Source organism: Euprymna scolopes, chromosome 18 (genome assembly GCF_053919585.1).
Source record: "Euprymna scolopes isolate OS-2025 chromosome 18, ASM5391958v1, whole genome shotgun sequence".
NCBI classification, from domain to species: domain Eukaryota; kingdom Metazoa; phylum Mollusca; class Cephalopoda; order Sepiida; family Sepiolidae; genus Euprymna; species Euprymna scolopes.
The window spans coordinates 3,139,071-3,155,478 of NC_136499.1; the positions used below are offsets into that span (position 1 = coordinate 3,139,071).

The 16,408-nt window shown below is 31.9% G+C and overlaps 2 protein-coding genes across 5 annotated transcripts in view; both read left to right on the forward strand.

Moving 5' to 3' along the window:
- LOC145297482 (calcium-dependent protein kinase C-like) overlaps positions 1 to 16,408 on the forward strand; it is a 731,210-nt gene that overhangs the window by 656,566 nt on the left and 58,236 nt on the right. The gene's annotated exons all lie outside the window — the stretch shown is intronic.
- LOC145297483 (uncharacterized) lies at positions 12,212 to 15,980 on the forward strand. Its single transcript, XM_080143358.1, has 2 exons — positions 12,212 to 13,589; positions 14,124 to 15,980. The coding sequence occupies exon 1, from the start codon at positions 12,891 to 12,893 to the stop codon at positions 13,260 to 13,262; it is 372 nt and encodes a 123-aa protein (XP_079999484.1). The 5' UTR covers positions 12,212 to 12,890; the 3' UTR covers positions 13,263 to 13,589; positions 14,124 to 15,980.

Consider the following 16,408-nt stretch of genomic DNA (forward strand, 5'->3'; position numbering starts at 1 on the left):
TAGTCTAAGAATTGAAATAAAGTTATACTATATGTATATAGGAGCAGAAAAGATGGTAAAAATAGATGGAGACAAATACAAAAAGGAAAAATAGGCAAAGACATATAAAAAAAAATGTGCTCTTTGCAGTAATTTATGATTTAAATGTAAAAGTATTTTTAAGACGAGTGCAATTTTTTTTTGTTTTCATAAACATAATTGTTCATTAAAATTAAATTCTTTCGAATTTTCGTGAAAGATTCTTCTTCATGTAGTGGTGTTTTTTTTTTTTTTTTAATCTTTCATACCATGCTGGTATTAATACCTGGCACTACCTCAGATGGATTTTGAAGTTGAGGTTTTAAAGTCCAGAACAGTGTTTGTGCTGTGTGAAAATATATAGACAGTCCACTGTTTTAAAAAGCACCGTTTATATAGTAATTAAAATGTAAAGGTATATATTTTTTAGACAAGATGACTGCAAGATGTTTTTTGCATTCGTCAGATCTTTAAAAAAATATTTTTATATTTAAATTACCATATAACGGTGCTTTTAAAACAGTGAATTTCCTATTTATATATATATATATATATATATATATATATATATATATATATATATATATATAGCTTTGATGCTACATTTTATCAAAACATGAATAGATTACATGTTTCAACATGATTTTTATACAGGGTTTATTTATTTGTATTTCCCTTTTCAAGTTTTAATTTTAAAAAAAGACAAAAAAACTAATAACTCAAAAGGTAAAAAAATTATTGAAATTTTTTTATTATGAAAGAAAAAATGAAGTTTAATTTAACTTTGGTAACTCATTAGACATTTCGAATTCATTTCTTGGTTTGGTGGAATGTCATGAAGACATGAACTTTTAATAATTTGTAACAAAAGCATAGTAAGAGTAGATCCTTAAATTCCTTAAATAATTATAATTTTTTTACTCCAATATTTCTTATTCCCAATGTCTGACCCCCCCCCCTTTTTTTTTTTTTATAAATATTGTTTTTTCTGTCAAGGTCACAAATGGACAACATTACTCGATTTTCAACCAAAAACCATTAATGAAGCAAAATTTACCTTAGATATGTTAATTTAACAGTTCTATAATGCTTTGAATGTCCAAGTCTACAGCATAAACATTGCATTGGACTTATTTTTCAAATTATATATTTAAAACGAAAATAGTGATGCTAATGATTTCTTTATGGTTTTTGGAAATTTGAAAATGGTTAAGATATCCTGAATTATTTAAAGTTTGTAGTTTCTTTTAGTTTTTTTTCTTTTTATTCAATTTCAAATTTCCAAAGAAATCACTACTTTTTTTTAATTAAAGAATCTTCTTTCTAGAATTAAAGTTCATATATACTTTCAATTATAAGATTTATTATGTTGACATGAAACTTCTTGCAGAAGTTTTGATTTTGATTTCAAATGATATATTTTCAGATAAGTTTCATTATAATACCTTTATTTTATATATCATTTTAAAGAGCATTTTTCGCTCTATAATCATATAGATTACAATCGTTTTAAAACACTTTTTTTTTTCAGAACGTTGAATACAAGATGGAAAAAAGCAAAGTTACACAATTTTCTTATTTCAATTCTACACTGAAAATCAATACATAAAATATTATATACTCTTATAAAATTTTATGCAGATACATTCTATAATAATAATAATGTAATAATTTATAAATTCTTCAGTGTTCTCTTGAATTAAAAAAAAAAATATGAACTTTAGAAATCACCCCTGTCTGTGTAAAAGAATTCTCAATAGTAATGTGTTAAAGAATGTTAAAAAAAGAATTTAAGAATGTTAAAAATGTCTCTGGGCTTTTTATGGGTCAAAAATACTTGTGTAAATCCAGTTTAAGTAGCTTTGCTTTCATTGGATGCCTAGTAGTCTCCGCCCCTTTTTCCTAACTTGGTGTTGTGTTCGCTTCACTGACTCTTTTTCTTTTTCTTTTATTTGCTTACCATTATATGAGAGATGCCAATTGATCTCAGTGTTAGATATTAACCAGCAATAATGTTTGTTTTTATTCAGTTGATAAATTATCTGCCGAATGAATCAAAGTAATCAGGTATGATTGACTAAGCTTGCACACCAGGTTTATTTGGTTCAGGGATAGACAGCTGATTTGTTGACTACATCATATGACATAGAAAGATTTGAAGTTAGATCAGTTACAGTAATATCTTGTTAGATTCAAACTTTGCATTCTGTCTCTTCTGCTAGAGACAACATAAAAATGGATCAATAGTTAAGCTAAAGTATATTTTCTGATAAAAAGGGTATCCTCTCCTCTTTACGTAGTCATCATCTTCCCTAATGGGGAGATACATTCGACTGGGGACTGCTTGCGAATTTCATACTCCTCTGAAATTTCCTCTTTTAGAGGAAGCCGGCTAAACCCACCTTAGGATTAGTGCCATAGTTTCATTTTCATCTCAGTTTTATCTCCTTTTCCCTGTATGAACATGTTCCTTCGACATGTCTTGGACGGGTAAGCAGGGGTTTTCCCTCAGCATCCATTTGTTTTTTTAAGTATGATTGACTATAATTCTTTCTTTATATGCTAAATAAAAAAAAAATAAAACAGATTAAGCGAATAATATAGTCAAGACCCGGATTTTGCCAAAATCTTACACAGTGAACTATACTGCTCGACTCTAACATTTAATCATAACCAGAAATTGACAGTTTATATACTTCAAAATCTCCGTATGTGTGCTTTTGAAGCCTTTATACTGTCTATTCTACTGTGTGTTTGTGTGCGCGCATGTATGTCCATCTGCGCAATACAAATCAATCTAACATTTCTGTCAACCAAACTCAGCCACAGCAACGTGTAGCCGGGCGGGTATAGCTATTAAATATATTATTTGATCATTAATTAACATGATGAATCACAATTTGAATCGATAAAAAAAAAACTGTTTCTAAAGACTATAAAAAATAGTTTTATTTTATGGCTTCAAAAAATTATTAGCTATCTTTATTGACAATATATATATATATATATAACAAATAAATGATGAAAGTGAATATTCCAAATTTCAAGATGTTGATCATCTTACCGTTTATTCCTTTAAGTAAAAGGTCAAGAATTGTGCATATCAACTTACTTAATGGAATAAACAATAAGATGGCCAGCATCGTGAAATTTAGAATATAGACTTTTCTCAGTAATTTATTATATTCTCTGTAATTACAATTGGGCTACATAAATTAAATTTTGTAAAAATAAAATGTGAAATATAATTGAAGAAACATATTTCCACACACACATACACATATATATTAATTTTATTTTGTTCTAGGTGGGGATGAGGCATCCTACCGGTTACCAGACATTCATTCCCTATCTCAGACATTTCAACTGAGAGATCTTTTCAAGATTCTAACCATCCTTTTAAGTGCAATTGTTTGTCTCTCTCTTACACTTGATTCACTGGACATATTTTCCAAGGAGTATTTTAAAATTATTTTTCAAGAGTCTGGTTACTCCTATAATTACTGGAATGATAAAAATCTTCCTAAGATTCCAATTTCTTTTCATCTTGTACATAAGACCTTTGTATTTTATGTTTTCCCTTTTAGCCCTGTTTAACCCAGTATCATTGGAGACAGATTGACTTTCCAGTTGTTTTCATGGTTTGTAGGGATCTGTGCTTTGCAGACTGCTCAGACATTTGTTTGCTAAAATGCAAACGAACTTAGAACGGCCATAGTTTGTTTGAAGCAAAAATTTTACAGCTGGATGCTCTTCCTAACACAAATCAAAGTAACGAGTATTTTGTTAAAACACCATCTGTCGGAATCTCTCACTGCACCTCACACAAAATAGTCAAGGAAATTTATTTAGCTAACGATGAGGAATTCTAAAAAGTATCCTTATGTCAGAATTCTGACAAACGTTTGTTCTGAAAGACTGAAGACACCCGAGGTTGTTGTCTAGTAGGCATTTAATTTTAATGGATTTTAAAATGGTTGAAACTTTTTCAGATTTTTAGAATTTATGTGATTTTGTGCTGATACTGAAGCCTAAGGATCAACAAAAAAGAAAACAAACGCTCACGTAAACTGTGTTTTTTTAGTGATAAATGTTAGCACTACGTATGTGGAAAACTGTACATTTTTTCAAAAGAGACAAAAAATGTTGAGTATTATTGTAATAAATTATTATTGTAATAAATTATTATTGTAATAAATTATTATTGTAATAAATTATTATTGTAATAAATTATTATTGTAATAAATTATTATTGTAATAAATTATTATTGTAATAAATTATTATTGTAATAAATTATTATTGTAATAAATTATTATTGTAATAAATTATACAAACTTGGAATATACAAGGTCCTTTCAATAAGTTTCCAAACATTTTTCATATGGGCACTTTTATTGATAGTACACACATGAAGTACTCTAGTCCCTTTTGAAGTAATCTTCTCCGGCTGCAATGCACGTGTTGTACCATCCCAACAACTTCTGGAAGGCCCCATGGAAGTCCTCTTTCATCTTCTCAATTGTCTCTAAGGTTTTCTAAGAACTTAGAGAATAACCAAAAGTCACAGGAAGCAAGTTCTGGAACTATCTTGATGTCCATCTTGGTCAAATAGTCTGTGACAAGGATGGAGTTGTAGACTGGTGCATTGTCCTGGTGGAAATACTACTGACCCGATTTGAAAAGTGCTGGCCTCTTCTGACGGAATTTTTTCCTGAGCTCCCTTAAAACCTCCACATAGTATTCCTTGTTGACTGTCTGTCCAGTGGGAACCCAGTTCATTTAGATTACGCCCATGCTGTCAAAAAAAAGAGATTATCATGTTTCTGGATGGATTTGTTCTGTCTGGCCTTCTTTGGTCTGGGAGAGCCAGCATGCTTCCAGTGTTAACTCTGTCTCTTGGTTTTTGGATTATAGCAGTAAATCCAGCTTTCATTGCAAGTCACCAAAGCATAAAGAACTGCAGGATCTGAATTAATCAGCTTGACTATCTTCCTGATTTCATGACAATATTTTTCTTTTTAATCTTCTCTGAACCTCTTTGAGATAAGCTTCATGCAAATCTTCCGCATCTTCAGTTCCTTGAGAATAATTGTGTGTACAGTTCCCACACCGACATCAAATTGTGCACTTATTGTCTCTATAGACACATGACGGTCCTTATCCATGAAATTCTTTATTTGGCTAATCAACTCTGGTGTTCTGATTTTACTCCTTTCATACCTTTCATCATCCTTCACAAACTCCCTGCCTTCCTTGAATCTCTTATGCCATTCAAAAATTGATGCTCGATTCATGCAAGATGGTCCAAAAGCAGTCTATAGGATTACATCGGTTTCTGTGGCAGTTTTTCCAAGTTTAAAACATAATTTTATTGCATATCATTCTTTTAAAGTGTCTTCACATCCAGATTGCATTTTTGAAATTTACCAGCTTTGGCAATCAGGCTTTAGTAGGGTGTATTCCATTTCTACTGTAGCTGTTCATCTGAACATGAAATCATAAAAATTGGTCAGTCATCTCATTAGATGTATAGTAATAACATAGTGAATCTTTAAGAGTCTGCAACAATTTAAAATGTCTGCACAAAAGGCACCTTGTATTTTGTAGACATTTTTGAGTTGAAATTGTTGATAAAAACCAGCATTGTTATGATAATATACTTAAACACTTCAGATTCGTGAATATGTTTTCATCTTTTACGCATATTTAAGAAAATGAGAACTTTCAGGCAACAATGATAGTGATTAAACTGATTCCAATTGAACTATTTTTATAGATTACCTTAAAATCAAATTATGTCCACTAAAACAATAAAATAAATGCAAAAAATATTCAACTGACAATTATTTGTCTGTAAAAAAATACAGAATTTTTATTTTAACAAGAATTTCATTGCTACATTTTTTTTTTCAATAAAAAGAAACTACTCTGTTTTATGGATTAAAAAAAACATTTACTTGATTATGACAATTATTTTTATGGAAGAATAAAAAGTAAAGTATTTTTTATAGATATTTTATTGAACCAGACATTTAGGTGCTTGCATAGATTGGTCATCTTTTAAACTAACGCATTTTAGGTGAAAATAGTATGTACTTACATGTCATGTCGAAATTAGTATAACTTCCAAAAATAATAAAAACTGATACAGTATAAGATGTGCTACATGTCTTAACAAATCATCCACAAATATGTTCTGATATTGTGCTTAACAATGATGGACCCTTAATTTAAGTCACTAAATTGGTTGCACAACTCTTCTACATTAATCAATCAATCATGTGCTGTCCTTCGTATTTTTACTTTTTTTTTTTTTTTTTTACTGGATCAATTTTCATAATTTTTTTTTAAATTTATACTGAGATTACATGATACATAGGTATGTAATGTTTTCACTTGAAATGTGTATGTTTAAAACATTACTAATCTACACAACCGTCAACATTTATTATTTCAAAAAGAATATTAACAATAAATTATACAGCTTAAAGTTGAAAACATTGTGGAATTCCCATGGGTCATGTTAAACAAATGTTTGATCCATTAGTAATTTGTTATTAAAATATTGATTGTATTTTCAGTAAAACTTTTGATACATTGGCATCTCTGATATGTACTAACAATATAAAATGTAGTTTTTGTCAAATTTCGTGTTTGCCAATTAATAAATGTAAAAATAACTGCTTAATCTTTTATATTTTCAAAGCAATTTTCAAAGGTTTAAATGCTAACAACACTAATCAATTTTAGTTTTTATTATTTTATAAACATTAGTTTCAGTTAACCATTTTGTATTAAAGCCTTTAAAGAAAAGTTTCTCTAGTTATTTTTATATTTGATATTGTTTCAAAAGAAAATTCCATTTCAATGCTTTCAAATAAAATATTTTCTAATCTCTATCTTATTTTTTTAAATATTTCTCAAAATATATTCTTTTTAATGTTAAAACAAACATTTCTTAGAAATATTTCAAGAATTGTCTTCAATAATTTTTTATGCCAAAAAAGGCAATTATTTTTTGGAAATATTTTGGGATGCTGTGCTTACTTAAACTTAAGAACATTCACTTTTTGCAATGCATGAGGCAGTCAAATTATATAATTATTTTCAATTTGTAATCATATCCACAACATCTAATTTTCTTCCAGTTGCAATCAAATTTCTCAATTCTCTGATTCCCGTTCATCTTTAGTCTTCTTTTTCTATCAGTGGTCCGTTTAAGCACTTGGTTAGCAATTCTCTCTGGGGCCAATATTTGAGTATATCCTAGCCAGCCTAGATAGCTTTTGCAGATTATTGACGATACTACCGGCTGGTTAGTGCGATCTCTGAATTCGTAGTTGGTAATTTGATTGCTCCATTTGATCCTGAGAATCTCTGTAATCCACTTGAAATTAAACTCATCTAATTGTTTCTTCTTCCATATAGCAATGTGGACAAGATGTTGCCGTTATAAAGTCATCACTAATATTCTTGGGAATAGTCTGAATTCGTATTTGCTTTTAACTATGAACTAGACCCTCAAGACTTGGTAGTGCATCTACTCTAGCAAAAGAAAAACTTCTAAAGGACATCATTCACGCCAAATAGAAATGAAATATTGTTTCTGAATTTTTCAGATGATTGATTTACGTTATTCAGATTACTTTTGCGTGTTTATGCATTTGCATTATGTTTTAATTGACGCTAGTGTATCTAATCAAACTCTGGAATCTGCACAAAAATTAGAATGGAACCCTTTATTTAATCTATGTGTGTAGAATACTCGTTTTCTTCAGCAAGGATCTGTGGTGTAACAGATAAAATACTTGGTAAATTTCATTATAAGTGACACATTTTGGAGTTTGAAGGTTCAATTCTCTGTGTGGGCGATGCTTAGAATACAATTGAAAATTATTTAGGACTTCTGCCTACTCAAAACAGGATGAGAACAGTTATCCAAATAATCTGTGGGATGAAATGGTAAAAATCGCACAAACTTCATTGCTGAACAAATCTGATGCCATTTTTTTGGATTCCTTGGGTTAAAAATTCACCTGAGTGAATTTTTAGGGTCACATCATGTTCCGAACTGAAAATATTCAAGAAAATGTCATTATTAAAGTGTCGACTGATTTGCATGATTTAGGTGCAAACAAAAAATGCTCGAAATCATAAATTTTCAGTATATTTTTTATGGTGACCATCTGTGGTACAAGTTACAAAACCTGTCGATATATTTGTTTCAAATATTTTACTGATTATTTGACATAGAATTACCTTTTGTTTGTTTATCAACACAAGTTGAGAGAGGGATAAAGTAGTGTGGATGAGTGAAAAAAAAAATGGTGAGAGAGGGTAAAAATGATAGAAAGCCAAAGTGTGGTTTTATTAGTTATTTGCAAATCAGAAAAAAATAAAATCTGAAAATATTTCAAACATAAATATTTTAGCATACGTTTGCTTGGAACTTTTTTTTTAAAACTCTTCACTTTAAACAAGGCACTGTATCACTTGGACATAAGAGTCTACTATTTGGGACCATATCTACAGGGATCAAAATTGGATGTCCATATTTCAAGTTTTTCAGATGGAGATGTTGACACAGATTCGGAGCCACTTCCATTGTTTTCCCTTTATAATTTTCTACATATGATGTAAATTTTCATCAAAATAGAATATATTTGAAGTTTAAAGGGGGTTATGCTCTCATATTTCCCTTAATGGTGCACTTAGGGATTCGAGGCCACTTTGATTGTTCTTCCCTGTAAATTTTACATGAGCGTACACTTTTAGAGTTTTTCTAGATTCTCTAAAACCCTTTTTAAAATGAAATATAAAGTAAAGGTATTATAATGAAAACTTATTTGAAAATGCATCATTTGAAACCAAAATTTAAAATTCTGCAAGAACTTTTTTCTCAACTAATATACATACCAGATTATTCAAGAGTGCCAACTAATAAATTTAAGAGTGCTCGGTCAAAGAAGCGCAATATATATTTTTATTAATACAAACAAATTTATATGGTTGCAACACTGGGCATGCTAATATTTCAGATAAACGGTTGGTCAAAAGCAGATGTTCTTGTCAGGTGACTTTATAAAGGGGACTAGTTTATTCCGTGAAAAGCAACGATTTAATAAGTTTCCTGATGAGGACTTCTGGTTTTAACTCACTATTTGTTTGAAACATTAGCATGTCCAGTGTTGTGACCATGTAAATTAAATTTGTTTATAATAATAAAAATATATATATATAATGGCAGACGGCTTACTAATGTGTATGTGTTAGCAAGCCGCCTGGCATAATCATAAAATACACATAACTATGATATTTTAATTTATACAGATTTTGTATTGATTATTATATTGTACCTTATATATAGTAGTGATTTTTAAAATCTTTAAAAAAAATTTTTAATATGGCTTGGGTGTCATCAATTAGAATCGAAACTAAAGCAGATAGCTCTGCAACAATGTTCATTATTATCTGCCCTATGTCCATATGCATATATAAATTAAAAAAAAAAAAGGTATGAATGTATATTTGTGCATGTGTAGAAGTAATGTTTTTAGTCGATTTATGCCTGCCAAATTCCAATATTTTTTTTTTAATTTTAACATCTGAGCAGCTATTTTTACTGGTTAAAAACTAAATCGAATTTGTATCAGAGATCCAAATTCCATATATATCAAGTTTCAAGTCTGTAGACCAAAAATCTATAAAGTAGTTTGGTAGAGACCATTCTGTACACACAGACAAGCAAGGTCACTTTGATGTAGATAGATATATATATTCAAATACAACAGCGAAATTATGATTAGTAGTTGTTGTTTAATCTTAATTTTGACTGTTTGAAAACAGGGAGTATTGTACTCGTTTGTACCAAATTTAAATTCGGTTTACTGGAGTCAGTTATGCACTAAAAACCCTGGGAAGCAATAAACGAATAATTATTTCACATATAATTATTTGTGTTCACCTAAGTGTATACAATAGGTATTGTTTAGACATTGAATAATACAGCAAGAGTTTAATCGCTGTTAAAACAAACTAAAAATTACGACAGAAATATTATCTCTTCCATATTATGCAAATGATATCAAACTGTTCTTGAAAAAAAAATTTTTTTTTTTAGAAAAATATTAGGAAAGGGAGATAATTTGTTTACAAGACCTCTGCTAGAATATTAGAAATTTTCTATAAGATTTGTAATGGTCTTATAGAAAAATGTTCCCTTTCTCCTCACCCCTTTTGTGAAAGCAGTTGCATATTTGATTATCTCGTCTACAGTATTTGTCTTGTGTTGTCCACATCGATGTGTAGCATTAGATGTTGAACTCTCGTTTCATCTCTTCAAAATCGCTGCCTTGATTCTGCAAACGTTCATGATAGTCCGACATTGTATTTGTTTTTGTGCCTTTTTATTTTGTTGGTCTAGTTACTTGTAGTTCTTTTTCTTTTTTCTTTTTTTTTTTTTCCAATCTTTTGGCAACTGCTTGGTAAGTGCTTGCCAATACTGACCTCAGTATTCGTGTGCTAGAAAAATGCTTCAACACCAATTCTTAGTCGTTCACTTTAGCACTTTTCAAAATTTTGAACTATAATTAAGAAAAAATGTTATTCTTTGTTTTTGTTTACTGTTATTATATTTTACTTTTTTTTTATTTATAAAAGAGATTAAAAACGTTTGATGCCTAGACTGGCGCAATTTGCTTTCTACCCAAATTCCAAAAGCAAAATGTGTCAGCATCGTGCCATTCTTTATGCTTCCATTTGGTCTCTTTTGTTCAACGCTTTGCTAAGCAGACTTTTTCATTCATTTTTCTTTTCTTATTCTCTCAGACATTGTGTGCATACGGAAATTATTCGCCAGACCAATTGAATATCTTCCAGGATTTCTAGAACAAAATAATTCTGGCTGAATTTTTTTTTTATCTATTCATTGTTTCTGAAAGCTTCCATGATGGCAGGATAACTTTATTTTCATATATTTTATTTTATGGAAGTGGTGCAGTTGGAACTGGCATAGACAGTGGACTCGGTGTGTCATGTCAGAATCCTGTCAGCAATTCTGCATCACTTTCACTAATAATCTTCCAACTATGGGAGAAACAGTAGACTCGACTATGAATCCTTCGTAGAGCAACTCATCTAGAAAGAAAACACAAAAATAACGGCCAAGTTTATATATCAGTAGATGCTGAGAGAGATAACTTATGTTTCTAACCTTTTTGAGATGAGGATTGATTATTCATATTATTTGGATTCTTCAAACTACTGTTCTCATCTCCAGTCTTATTTTCACGTTTTGGTCGATATAACTTTTGATCTTCTTAAGGCATATCTTGAACTCTGGAATCTGCACAGAATTTCAAACAGAACCCTTTATTTAGGCCACGGGAGTAACATCATCTCGTTCTGTCAGCCATGACTGAGTAGAAGTCATGTGGGATTCTATTGTGAGTATCGTCTGTATTAAGAATTAAATCTTCAACCTACAGAAGAGTGTAAATTTACAACTACATTTTATCAAGTACTTTATCCACTACGCCACAGGTCGTTGCAGTTACCAAGTTTGGCAAGATACAGATGAAGACGGTCAGGAGTTACATTGATGAAAACGTGAAAATGACACTCAGGATGAAAAAAATAGTTGGAAGAATTCAGATGATATGACGAATACAGTTTGTCTTAAGATGAAATCACTCGACATTTTTAAAAAAAATAGTTGAACCAAATTTTACTCATATTCAAAATTTGTCTTACAATTTTGTAATTTATTATGTTTTGCTGTTTTTAATGATGATGATGGAACACCAAATGAAATTGCAAGAAATCTCATCAAATTCATCCCTCCTCTCAAAAAAAAAATGATTGCATCAGTTTTGACTGAGAGCATATGAAAAAACTTGTGAAAAGTCTAGGGGGATCGGAAGACCGAGAAGGAAAAGCACTAACCAGACCTCCACTGGAAATACAGAGAGTACTCAAACCTTGGAGAGGCTAATTGCCACCCAAATCCCAGAAAAGAATAATAGTCATCACTGCCAGCAAGAAATCTTGTGTGTAAAATCATTCTTGAAAAAAAAAAAAAATGTAGTTCTAATCAAAAAAGAATGGCAGCATAAATCCATTAAGACAAGATTTTCTAAGCAAAGAATTAATCCAATTATGCTCAGCAGAAACGTAATAATCTACTTGTGTTTAGAAGGAAAGATATGAATGAAGAATTCAAGATTCACTTTATTTTATAAAGCTCTTCTGGTATCTACTTGGTTTGTTCTTATCACACATGATGATAAATCTTTGTCATATCCTCCTATCATACCAAAAATATTGCAACTGATGCAAAATAGTTGTGAAATTCAAGGAGGTAAGAAGATTGACGAAGGAGAACATTCACTAGATTTACATTGGAGAATCTTACTCTCACCCAAATCTCAAGAATATTGCTCACTTCACTACCAGCAAGGAATCCATGTTAATGTACTGGGCAGGTGGAGATCAAAGAGGTTTAAGATGTTAGTGAGATGGTTAATAATTGTTTGAATGTTTCTTGAGTCGCTTGCTAGACATCAGAGCTTTAATGAATCTAAGCTTAGGGAAGCAAGGCATTGAGAATAACAGTAGGTGTATGACGGGAGAGTATTCAGTTAGTTACATCTTGATGAATAGTTTCCAGGCAATTAATGTTCTGAGCACATGGGGGAGGGGGGTCGTGACTGACGATGCAAATATTTGCATAATAGATGTATGCAGCTTTAAATAAATGGTTGAAGAGCAGCCAGTAAAGGTTTTTGCTAAGTGATGACAAAATATTCTTGACCTACGGTTTTAGAGACGTACTTTGTCCAGCACAATACAAAACACAACAACACAAAACAAAATGCAACAACACAAAACACAACAGCACAAAACAAAATGCAACAACACAAAACAACAGCACAAAACAAAACACAACAGCACAAAACAAAATGCAACAACACAAAACAACAGCACAAAACAAAATGCAACAACACAAAACACAACAGCACAAAACAAAATGCAACAACACAAAACAACAGCACAAAACAAAACGCAACAACACAAAACACAACAGCACAAAACAAAACGCAACAACACAAAACAACAGCACAAAACAAAACACAACAGCACAAAACAAAATGCAACAACACAAAACAACAGCACAAAACAAAACGCAACAACACAAAACACAACAGCACAAAACAAAATGCAACAACACAAACATGCGCTTTAGATCAGGCTTACAACACAACATTAGTTACCTATATTACCTCTACTGTCTTTTTTGTTTGTTTGTTTTTTTACTTGGGAGTCACTACTTATCAAGGTCTGAAGGCCACTCGAGGATAAGGGTTAATGAATGTAAGGTAGTAGTGTCGTAATTGTTAATGGTGTAAATTGGGTAAAAGCTGACGGTTCAACAAGAACTTGTTTACATTGGATTTGAAAGCTGCCATGTTGCATTCAATTGGGAAGTAGGACAGTGGAATATTGTTCCAAAGGCGAGCAGTTCTGGGAAAGCAGCTTTGTTTATAGAATCTGCATTTAGATTTAAGCACAAGTAGACAATGGGGAAATCATTTGTAGTGACTGTAGTTAGTTGAGTGTTTTTGTAAAAATTTGGCAAGGCGGGGGTGATAGATTGGAGTTCCCGTTGAGCACAGTCTTGCAACATCTCTTCTATAGAAAAGAGATAGCAAGGAAGAGAAAAGGGCATCACCTAGTAGGTTTCGAAGCTGGTTTTGAACTTTATTAAGGCTGGGTAGTGCATGCCAAGCAGCTCCTGCCCAGATGTGGCAACAGTGCTGTTCTCTCTCTCGACTTATAACTGTACTCTGCTGGATTACACATTTTGATAAGGTGGACATAGTGCTCTCTTTCAATCAGAGTAGCCAATTGTATTTTGAGATTAATTGGCTTGATTTCTCGAGCTATACACATGCCGATGGTTACATCACACATAATTTTCTCTGTTGCACCTTTCACAACAGTCACTTTCCCAACCCCTCTCCCCGGTTGTGAGAATCAGCAAACTTCATTGCCAACCTATTCTTGACAACCTATTGGCCGAGGTTTATGTGACTGGTAACCATAGCCCACTCAGGCATGCTGATCACCCTAAACTTTGGATCGCAAAACAAGATACTACTACGCAGAACAATAAAATTGTTGCTTGAAAAAAAGACAACATGGTTTTCTTTTGGACAACACTTTTATCGCTGCGCCCAATACTAACAGGCTGGTTGGGAATCCATCAGAGATCACATCAGAGACTCCCTATGAAGCAAAACTTTTCTCTCCCTACTGAATAGTGTGCAAATAAGGTCACTAAAAAAAGGAATTTAAACACATGACCCCACACAGAAACGTAAGTGTAATGCAAATTGACCAAACCTTATAGTATTTAGAAATCATTGCAAGAGTGTAATCGTTGTAGCTAATTGTAAATATACTAATATGACCAGAAAATACATTGAGTTGTAAAATCTTTAATAGTGTGGTGAAACACATAAATGCTTCCAGTTCACATGTGCATGTAAACATTAAAGAAAATGATGAATATCCCTGTTTTTAACAAAATTACTTCAGTCTTGAAGGATTTCTTCATGCGAAGGCTCCAGAACTAATGGTTTTAGCATTTGCAAGTAATTATTCATAAATATTTAATCTTTTGTGCTGGAGAAATTCTTACTTCTATTCAAAAATTTTGGTGCTGGCATATCATCAGTGAATTTCTTGTTTTAGCTGGTTTTAGTATCATCGTATCATCATATCAGGTGCGTTGCCTGGACCAAATTGACTCTTTCCCTCCACAGGTCTCTATATTCTTTTGCCTTAGGAAAATCTTCAGGTTGTAAGCCAGTGTCTTCTGTCAATGATTTTGTGTCCGTCTTGACATGTTTTCCTATTTTAGCGGTTCTGTGTTTAGGATCCCACAGTACCGCATCACTGACGACCTCATTTTTTCTTCTATAGCAATGTTTTAATATACATGAGAGTATTGTTCAATTTTTTCTTACATTTATTTCATGGGGTGGGGGTTAATTCTTAATTGACCTAGCGCTTCATCAAACAAAAGAATTGCAATTTCATTAATTTACAAAACAGAAAATACATTTTCATTACTATCACATTGAACTAATGTACAGAAGTTATATTGAATGTTTTTAGTTCTCATGTATATGTAAACACAAAACAAAATTCCAGTTGAATATACCATTTTTTGGAGGAGGTGGACATGTGCATTATGATGACGGATGCTGATTTCTTCTGGATTTTCTTCTGTGCCTAGCTAGGATTGAACCTTCAATCTCTTGAAGACTGTTACTTAGAACTGATTATTTCTTAGCGCTATATCCGTTATGTTATGAGTTCTTGCAAATTCAACAAGATACACCTGAAGAAGGTTGGAGGTTGCATCAGTCAAAACGTTGATGTTATTTTTTTCTTTTCTGAAACACCCCAATTAAAACGAATCGCTCTCGTCTTGGGGAAGTTCCGTGTCTTGACAGCATTTGGGACTGACCTTCACTCCTGATCTGAAATGAAACACATACATCAAATCTGTTGCCAAGATTACTAGAAAAATGGTTGGATTACTCTTCCGCTCCCACAGGTATCTCACTGTCGATGCCATCAACTATCTGTATAAGAGCCAGGTATGCCCTAAAATGGAGCACTATTGCCACATCTGGATATGAGCTTCCTGGCGAGCCCTATCCAACCTTGATAGAGTTCAAAACTGGCTTCGAAACCTATTAGGTGATACCTTTTTCTCTTCCTTGCAACATCTTTTCCACTGAAGAAACGTTGCAAGCTGATCTCTGCTCTTTCGTTATTTTCATGGAATGTGCTCGACTGAACTCCAATCTGATTCTCCTTTATCAAACTTTCACAAAAAAACACTACAACCACTATAAATGATTTCCTCCAATCTCTATCTGTGCCTAAATTTAAACTAAAATTCCATGAACGAAGCTTCTTTCCCAAAACTGCCCGCCTGTAGAACACTGTTTTGCTGACCTGCTTCCCAGTTGACTACAACATGGTAACCTTCAAATCTAATGTAAACAAATTCTTATTGAGCCATGCCCATAAATAATCAAATTCTGCCTAATTTACACCATTAACGATTACTACACTACCACCATACATTCATTAACTCTTATCCTCGAGTGGCTTTCAAGCCTTGATAAGTGGTGACTCCCAAGTAAAAAAAAAAAAAATGTGAATAGTAGTCCAAATATTTCTACAGAATATTGATTCTTTTTCTATTTCAAAAGAATATCCTTTAAGAGAATACCTTAAATATTAGGCAGTTCAAGTGGTAATAAAAACTGGTTCTGACTCCCAAAGAATGACGGGTCTTTATGTTGACTC